Source organism: Nannospalax galili, unplaced genomic scaffold (genome assembly GCF_000622305.1).
Source record: "Nannospalax galili isolate Female #2095 unplaced genomic scaffold, S.galili_v1.0 scaffold1311, whole genome shotgun sequence".
In the NCBI taxonomy this organism is placed as follows: domain Eukaryota; kingdom Metazoa; phylum Chordata; class Mammalia; order Rodentia; family Spalacidae; genus Nannospalax; species Nannospalax galili.
Window position 1 is genome coordinate 1,056,904 of NW_008329527.1, and position 9,183 is coordinate 1,066,086.

Below are 9,183 nucleotides of genomic sequence, written 5' to 3' on the forward strand. Positions count from 1 at the left end.
GCTCCCGCCCCGGCCCTGCGCACCTGCTGCTCGCCTCGCTGCTGCAAGAGACCTGCGCTGGGCCCACGGTCGTGTGCTTCCTGCGCGGTGAGCGCCGGCACCCCGCACCCCACACCCCGCACCCCTAGTCCAACCCACCCCTCTTGGCTAATCCGCCTTCTTTCCTTTCGGGGCAGGTGGCTTCTATAGCTTCCAGGCCTGCTGTCCGGATCTGTGCTCTGAAGCCCCGGCCCAGGCGCTGCCCCCTATAGGGGCCGAAAACAACAGCTCCGACCCCAATGTGCCCATCTATGATCAGGTGAGTTGAACTCAGGGGTCCTTATATTGTCTTCTTACCCAAACCCACTATCCCTGCTAGATGGACACCTGAAGGGAAAGCCAGGGGGCGTGTTCACATATTCATTCCGGTGTATATGTATGGCCGGCCACCTGCAAACGGTGTGTGTTCTTGGTGACTTGTTTATGTCCTCAAATATACTTTGAAGTATGAGTGTGACATGTTCCTTTGTGTCCTCAAGATCTCGAGTTCTAAAATCAACCAATCAGTCAACCAATCAATCAATCTCCAGTTCTGTCCCTTGGTCAGGAGGACTGGCCCTGGGTTTCCTCTTGTCTCCAGCCTAGTCCATGTCCTCTATTCTCCTCAGGTCTCAAGCTCTCCAGGCCAAGGCTGAGGTTTCACCACTGTCCCTTTCCTTCTACAGGGTGGCCCTGTGGAAATCTTGCCTTACCTGTACCTGGGCAGCTGCAGCCATTCCTCAGACCTTAAAGGGCTGCAGGCCTGTGGCATCACAGCCGTTCTGAATGTCTCCTCCAGCTGCCCCAACCACTTTGAGGGCCTTTTCTGTTACAAGAGCATCCCGGTAGAGGATAACCAGGTGGTGGAGATCAGTGCCTGGTTCCAAGAAGCCATTGGCTTCATTGGTAAGGGGGTCTCAACTTAGGGGTCTGGGGGAGCTGCAGGGGAAGACGTGGAGGGCACTTGTCTCCTCTGCACTTTCCTGTCTGACCCTTGCCCCCCCCCATCTCCTTTGTAGACTCGGTGAAGAGCAGCGGAGGCCGGGTGCTGGTGCATTGCCAAGCTGGCATCTCCCGCTCTGCTACTATCTGCCTGGCGTACCTGATTCAGAGCCGCAGAGTGCGGCTGGATGAGGCCTTCGACTTTGTTAAGCAACGCAGGGGAGTCATCTCCCCCAACTTCAGCTTCATGGGCCAGCTGCTACAGTTTGAGACCCAGGTGCTATGTCATTGAAGCAGAGCCCCTCCTCTTTGACATTGTGCTGGCTCTCACTGACTGCTTGGGGGAGCTACTGTGGGTAGCTGGGCTTCTTTCTGGCCTCGCACATTCCTCCTCACTATGATGCCCCCAAGAGAGGGTGCTAGGAAAGCTGGAGTGCTGACCTTTCTGATCTGGTGCTCTTCTGCTAGGGATTTAAGGGCTGGCCCTTATTCTGGGAACCAGAGCAGAAAATAAGTCTGCTCTCCCTTCCCTAGATCTGGCAGAAATTAATTGGACTCTTAAATCTGTGGACTCTTGTCTCATTACCATGTTGAAGCCCTTGGCAGTTCAAGGGCCTAAGGAACAAGCTGTGACAAGCAGGAGCCCTGTCTGGGGTATGTACCCCAGGGCCAGAGCTCGAGCCCAACACTCCCAAGGGAGCCAGGAACTCGGGAAGTGATGTGTGTGTCATGCTACAAATCTCTTGCTTGCGTGTGTAAGTGCGTGTGCATCTCACCAGAATTGGCGCTGGAAAGTTATTTGTGTTCAACTGACATTTAACACTCCCTCCCTCACTTCCTCCCAGCTCTGTGGGTGGAGGTTGGAAACAGCACTTTATATTTATACAGAACATTGAAGATGTGTCAATAAAATATTGTTTTGTTTAATAAACCAACACTGTAACTGTCTGGTCTCAAGTCAGTGCCTGGGGTGGCTGAGCAGCTGAGTGGTCTTCATTGGTCACACCTTTCTGCAGGTGGTGACTGGGAAGTGAAAGTCAAGGATCCTCCCCGGCCTGGGGTCATCCCCACACAGGTTCTGACTTGTGTGTGAGCTGAGAGGGTTCTGGGGCACTGGTCTCAAAATGGGGCCCAGTGCTGCCCTGATCAGACCACACTTTCCTTTTGGAACACATGGGATGTATGTGTGGGCTCTGGAGCAGGTGGCTGTTTCCATTGTGTGTATCAAGTGTTACTGATCCAAGGCAACGCATGTATCCTGTGTGTGACTTTCTGCATATGCATGTGTCCCTGAGTGAGCCTTTCCCATTCTCTCTCTCTCTCTCTCTCTCTCTCTCTCTCTCTCTCTCTCTCTCTGTGTGTGTCTAGCTTAGGCCTCTCCTTCCTTGCAGGAGGGGAGCACAGTCTCAACTGAATCTCAAGCTGGGGCTTCTGACAGATGTTGCTCAGAGCACCTCAGTCCCAGAAGTCATGTGGCCCAGCATCTTGGTGCAGGCACATGTCATTAGGGATTAGTTATTCAGTCACTTAAATAACATGGGTAAGTCATTAGTTACTTATTCAGGTACTTATAAACATGGGTAAGTCCTAGCACTGAATGTGGAGACCTGAAGCACGGGACTAGCCCAAGCCTTAAGCAGAGTGGTATATACTCAGGCTTTTAGAAGAGAATACTGTGACCTTCCTGGGTGTAAAGGGTGCTGGACCTGAGGAGATGGCTGCAAGGGAGCTTCATCCTGACACTGCTGGCCCTTCAGAGTGTCATGGAGTCCTCTTCATTGTACCCCTGATGACAATGTTCCTTCCATCATTCTGAGTGCCTGGTGGAGGGCAGTGTGTTTGATGGCCAGGAAACTGGTTTTGCTTACTCTCAGCATCTCAGTTTACTCTATTGTAAAATAGGGCTTATCTTCAGTTCCACCTCTTAGGGAATAGACTTCTACAAACCAGTTCACATAGAGTAGCTCACATGTTCAGAAAACATTGGCCACTGGTGGCCCCGGGAGCCACCTTTGCCCCTATTACGTGATGTGCAAGTGTGTGTTGACAATGAAAGCATTCAGATCTCCTAGAACCCAGCACAGAGGGCACTGGCTCCCTGAGGCTGAATGAAGGGTGCACAGCCTGACCCCGGGGCCCATTTTCTCTGCCCTGGGGTGAGGTATTCAAGAGCTGGGTCTCAGCTGCTCTCAGCTTTCCTCAGGGTCTATACCGGTTTCTATTGGGACCTGCCTATGACCCTGATGTCTAGCTCAGAGTGGGTAAGGGATACCCAGGGCCCAGAGTCATTGACACATCCCATCACTGTTGGCTGTCTCATTCCATCCCATCTTCCCCACCCCTCCTGTGTTTCCAGTGTCTTGTGTAACAAATGGCATTTCTTCCTCTCTCTATTCTTAACTTTTAATTGTGGTAATAAAAATACATAACAAAATTTATCATCTTTACTATTTTAAGTGTTCAGTGCTGTTAGATATAGCCACAGTAAAAGGTCTCTAGAACTTTTCATCTTGAGAAATGGAAGCTCACCCTCTGTGGACATTAACACCTTATCCCTCCTTTGGCCCCTGGTGATCTCTATTCTACCTCCTCTCTGAATTGGAGACTCTAGGGATCTCAGCATTTGTTTTCTTTTTTTTTTAAAATGTGTATGAGTGTATTGCCTGCATGTAGGTAAGTGCACCCGTGTCGTGCAATGTCCATGGAGGACAGAAGAGGCCATCAGATCCCCTGGAACTGGAGTTAGGGACAGTTGTTGGCTGGGATTTGAACCTGGGTCTTCTGCAAGAACAACCAGTGTTCTTAACTACTGAGCCATCTCTCCAGCCCCTGTTTCTTTTTCAAAAATATTTTTTATTTATTTTTTGAGAATTTCATATATGCATACAAGGTATTTTGATAATATCCACCCCACCCCTACAACCTCCTTAAATCCTTAATAAATCTCCTTCCCAACTTCATGTCCTCTTCTTCTTCTTTTTTTTTTTATAACTCACTGAATCCAATTAGTTCTGCCTATGTCCAATGGGTGTGGGGCCAGCCGGTGAAGCATGGGCAATGCTTCTACCAAGAGCTATACCCCAAAAGAAAAGTGATTCTCCCTCCAGCAGCCATCAATTGCTAAAAGTTCCTCAGCTAAGGGTGGGGCCTCGTGAGCCTCTTTCCCATCCACACTGGAATTTTTACTAGCTTGATCTTGTGCAGGTAACCACAGCTGCTGAGAGTTCATGCGTACAGACATGCTGTGTCCAGGAGACAGCATTTCACAACACTCCTTCCTGTCCTCCAGCTCTTACGTTCTTTCTGTCTGCTCTTCCAAGGTTTTCCCTGAGCTTTGGAGGGGCAGGGTGGTATAGATGTCCCATTTACAGCTGAGCTCTCACGGTCACTTATTCTCAGCACTTTGATCACGGTTAGGAATCTCTGTATTAACCATTGCTCACTGCAAAAAGTAGCTTCTCTGACCAAAGTTGAGAGCAGCACTAATTGACGGAATGAATTGTTTAGCACAGCTGCTCTGAATTGAAAGGCAAAGTTCAAAGATCTGGCTCTATCAGGTTCCACATGGTGCTCAAAATGGAGCCCAGTCTTGTCACTTGCTCCTGGGTCCTTTGATTTATGAGCATCGCTATTTGTCTTCTTGTGACCAGCTTAGTTCATTTGGGCAGCTTAAAACATTTTTTCTCTCAAGAAAAACTGTATTTCTTGACTAAGTATGTGGTTTTCTACCTAAGCAATGTGATTATAATAAAATAAAATAATAATTTTTTTTTGGTCTTTTTGAGACAGGGTCTCCCTGTAGCACCAGCTGTCCCGGAACTATGTAGACCAGGCTGGCCTTGAACTCACAGAGATCCGCCTGCCTCTGCCTCCCAAGTACTGGGATTAAAGGCATGTGCCACCACGCCTGGCCATAATTATATATTTTAACAAGCACTTTAACTGGTTAGCTCCATTAACTTTTTTCCCCCTCTCACTATGTAGCCCAGGCTGGCCTCAAGCTCCTGCTTAAGACTTCCAAGGGCTGAGATTGCAGGTGTGCACCCCACCACGTACAACTCAAGCATTCTTTTTCATGGGTCATATTTTATTTTATTTTATTGTTCCAATGTTACTAAGGTACTACTGACCCAAAAATTGTATATTTAAGGTGTATCTGAGATGCTTTGACATACATATATATATTATATATTATATATATATGTATATCTCCTGTGAATGAGTCTGCCAACCAAGCTAATTAGCATATTCATCAGATGCACTGAAATCAGTCAACACCTGATCTGGCAGCAGGCCCCTGCCTTTATCTTCTCTCCCTATGGCTCTGACTTCTGTTTCTCAAGGAATGTGGGATTCCAAGCCAAGCAGGAATTCTGGGAGGCCTTTGTGAACATTAGCCAGCGCCCTTGGCTCTGACTTTCCTTCACTGGGCTTTGGGGTAGACTTGAACTCTAAATCATACCCAGGCTGTCAGTCCAGGTGGGGCCTCTAGGTGGCCTGCTGTGAGGAGTAGGCAGACAGACAGGAAAGGAGCTGTGCTCTTTGAATCCGTGAAATGGGCAGGCACACTGACTGATCATGCCAGATTTTATGGTATCAGAAGGATTGCGCCCATATGAGGATCTGCGTTATATCTCTCTCATGTGGCAGGCTTCTATGAGTGCTGATGATATGGGGTATTCACTGTGACGTTTCAGAGTCCTGCAACCTGTGACTGTGTACTTTTCTATACAACTACTGAAATAAAAGTGTATGCAGATGTGGTGACTGCATCCTCCATCATCAGGTACAATGGAGGGCCCTCTGGGTGGCTTTTCTGTGCTTAACCCTGAGGGTAGAGGCAGAAAATGCCCTTTCCAATGCTGGGCTCTCTCAGTCAAGCCCATATACCTTTCTACAATGCTTCTCTGCCCTCTGGTGGCAGGAGGGGACTTCAGAGGAACCACATTGCCAAGTACTTCAGCCAGGATGGGTGGGACAAGAATGTAGAAGGCGTAGGCCTGGGTGAAGGGTCCTCAGGTAGGAGCCGGCAGGCCTGCAGGTGGAAGCTGTTGGGAAAGGTTGCAGGTGGAGGTGGTTGGGAGATTGCAGGTGGGGGCCCAAGAAGCTGCTATTAAAGGGGGTGAGTGGCACAGAGTCTATGCTTAGGCTGCTCTGTCCTGTGGGATCCGCTCTCTTGTTTGCTGAGAGGGAGTAAGGGCCTATTCACCATGGGTAGCATGAGAGGCCTGTGGCCTTGGGTGTTGGTTTTGCTCTCCTGGCCAGGTAAGCTGTTCCCAGGCCCTCCTCCAACTGGTTCTAGTCTTCTGGGTACTGGGAGGCCAGAGGCTGTGGTTGGAGCCTGAAGGAGTCTTAATTGAGCTTTGAGACTCCCTCTGGTGCCCTTCAGAACTGTGCTTAGACGCGAGCAAATGGTGACCAAGGAGAAGGCCTCCTGATAAGCCCAGGGAGCAGAGAGGCCTGTCTGGCAGTAGGTTGCAGGTGTCATGACCCAGATCTACTTGTTTTGGGGTAGAGATTCTTAACCTGGCTGGGGCAGTGGTCACTCAGGCTAAGCCGGGGGCGAGGGGAGAAAGAGAAGCTGAGGCTAGCCCTGAACCATCTGCCACTAGCCTTAGGACCTAAGGTCTGTCCTGCTTTTCCTTGATCTCATGTGTGTAGACCTTGCCTTTTTGAGCTAAGCATTAGTCCCTTGAATAGACTTTCTTCATTGAAGTCATCTAGGCCTTGTCACCAGGTGTGGCTGAGTAGGGAGGCCAGGCAGGCTTCAGGGATGCATGCTGGAGGTCTCTTCTGGAAGGGGCTGGTTCTTGTTGCTGACACCCAGGTCCTGTGGTGGTCTTGAGTCATTGATGGGGCACTTGGGGCATATTTGTGTCTGTACTTGTTTGTCTGGGCCAGGTTTGATCCTAGGAGCACCTTCATCCTTCAAATGTTCAGGAGCCTGCAGTACCAGTGTCCCAGAAGACCTCAGTCTCGAGGAGATCCAGGTGTCCCAGGACAAGGACATACCTGCAATTAACCAAGGTGAGGGTACTGGGTTATACTTGTGAAAGCCATGCTGAATACTTTCTGACACATAGAAAAGGCTGAGAGGAAATGTCTCAGCTTAGGCAGTAACTTCTAAGTGGGTGGAAATTTCATGAAGTGCTTAAATCTGTTCTGCTTTTCAAAAAACTGGTGGAATGTTATTTTTATATGAAAGATTGCAAGTCTCTTAAAAATGGCCTGATAAAAAAAGAGCATTCGGCTCTTTCAACCTGGAAGTTGAACTAAATCATCAGGTAGATGTTTGAGAACATGCCAGCCAGCCTGTGAGGGACAGTGTGCTGATGTGACCTAGTTGGAGTTTCAAAGAACAAAGGAGCCTGTGGCTCAGGGCCTCTGTGTCTGGAGCGGGGTCTCAGCTGACAAATGAGGGACACAGACAACCTGGACTAAAGCTGGTGGCAGTGAAGATGAGCTCAGATATTGGAGTCATCAAGGACTGAAATGTTGGCACAACAGGAATGACTTTGCCCTAGATGGGGGGTGGCCACTGTGTAATCTGCTTCCTTCTTTCTCTGTGCGCTGGCTAGGAGCCCCAACATCTGTTGAGCTGTGGGACAGGTATCAGACCCTACTTCTATCACTGTCCTCTGGAGGCAGCCAGAACCAATGAATCTTCCCTAGCTCACTTTCCCTAGCCAGGGAGAACTTTCACACCCTGGTGACTCATGATAGTTACTAACAGTGTCCCTCACCTGCCTGATGTCTATCGTTAGCAGGACTTACCCATTCCCCAGCTGCTGTGAATGAAGGCTGTTAATGTCACACAGCTGTACTGGGTCTCTAGACTGGTCTTTAAAGAAAGCAGCTTTGCCTGGTGTGGTGGTGCTGCATGCTTTTAATCCCAGTCAGAAGCGGGTGGATCTTTGTGGTGGAGGCCATCTTGGTTCCCATAGTGAGTTCTAGGCCAGCTGTGGCTACAGGGAAGACTCAGTCTTTAAAAAAAAAAAGGACAAGGGAAAGAAAAAGGCAGCTTTGTCTCAGGAGGAAGAAGCCAGATCTGAATTCAAGCCCAGCCTGGACTACATAGTTTCAACTGGTGCTACAGAGGGACCCTGTCTCAAAAAAACAAAAACAAAACAACAAAAGGCAGCTTTGGTCAGAGATGTTCATGCGATAAGTCACTCTCCTCTCCTGCTGGGGTAACTTGAAATGGCTCAGAAGGGGGTGGGATAAGTCTGCTGTGCCATCTGTAGACCGGAGCTCTCCTACATTCTTCTTGGACCCTCTCTGGCTTCTCTCACTGTCTTATGGGTCTTCCTGAGATTTCCCCTTTCATCAGTCAGCTACAATAGGGTTCCTGTCTGGGAGAAAGATTCTCGAGAAGCCAAGCTGAGATAGGAAGTATTCGCCCTCTTCACCTTCTATGGTGGTGACTTGGAATTTCCATTCTCTATACCTCAAGAGTCCTGAATGTAACATAGACGTAGGGACCAGATAGGGGATAAGGTAAGACAGAATTGTACAGGGCATGATCCAGGGAGTGTGGCTTGGGCTGGAGGGGCCAGGGTGGGTAATAGAGATGGCTGGAAGAGGGGGTTGCTTCCTGACAGCAGGCTTGGGGTTAGGACTGGATCACACAAGCTGTGGGGCCATGGGTGTTTGAGTAGGGGAAAGACACAAGCAGGCTGGGAAGCCTCACACATTTGCAAGCTGTGACTTCCTCAAAGCCATATAGCCTTGGTGCTCAGGGAAGCTTGAGTCAAAGGCATGGATGTTAGCATGTGTTCTGGGGGTCACAGGTGGACACATATCCCTTCCTCCTTTTCCTTCCAGGACTCATCTCAGAGGAGACCCCAGAGGGCAGCTTTCTGGTGGAGGGGGACATCATCAGGCCGGTGAGTATGTTCAGGGGGGTGTGATAGAGCCCTCCGGGCCCTCAAAGTGTCATGTGTGCTTGACTTGGGGCCCATCTTTGGTTCTCGTAGCTAGAGAGCCACCACTTTTGTCAAGATCAAGCCGAATGTGACAAGGGTGATTGCTGAAATGACAACCTAGTTAGCTCAAGAGGGGCTTCAAGCCCTCAGACTCCACCTGGGAACCTGCCCAGGGCAAGTGCTTAGGGCCGCAGGAGCTGAACCCAGGCCAGCAGAGTAGTCCTGTGGTTGTTTGTATGTGTTTGTGTGTGGACGGTGGTTGGTTGTTGGAGGGGGATGGGGGGTTGGTGTTGGGGTG

The 9,183-nt window shown here is 49.6% G+C and overlaps 2 protein-coding genes across 2 annotated transcripts in view; both read left to right on the forward strand.

Annotated features, from left to right (window-relative positions):
• Positions 1-1,857, forward strand: part of Dusp2 (dual specificity phosphatase 2) — a 2,631-nt gene extending 774 nt beyond the window's left edge. The window contains exons 2-5 of the mRNA XM_008838158.3: positions 7-87; positions 177-298; positions 705-924; positions 1,038-1,857. Of these exons, the coding sequence (XP_008836380.1) occupies positions 7-87; positions 177-298; positions 705-924; positions 1,038-1,252 (638 nt within the window). The 3' untranslated portion in view covers positions 1,253-1,857. The remainder of the gene's footprint in view (positions 1-6; positions 88-176; positions 299-704; positions 925-1,037) is intronic.
• A 4,313-nt stretch (positions 1,858-6,170) lies between these two features.
• The window catches only part of Astl (astacin like metalloendopeptidase), a 13,793-nt gene continuing 10,780 nt past the window's right edge, over positions 6,171-9,183 (forward strand). Inside the window, exons 1-3 of the mRNA XM_008838172.1 lie at positions 6,171-6,225; positions 6,862-6,987; positions 8,785-8,846. Of these exons, the coding sequence (XP_008836394.1) occupies positions 6,171-6,225; positions 6,862-6,987; positions 8,785-8,846 (243 nt within the window). The remainder of the gene's footprint in view (positions 6,226-6,861; positions 6,988-8,784; positions 8,847-9,183) is intronic.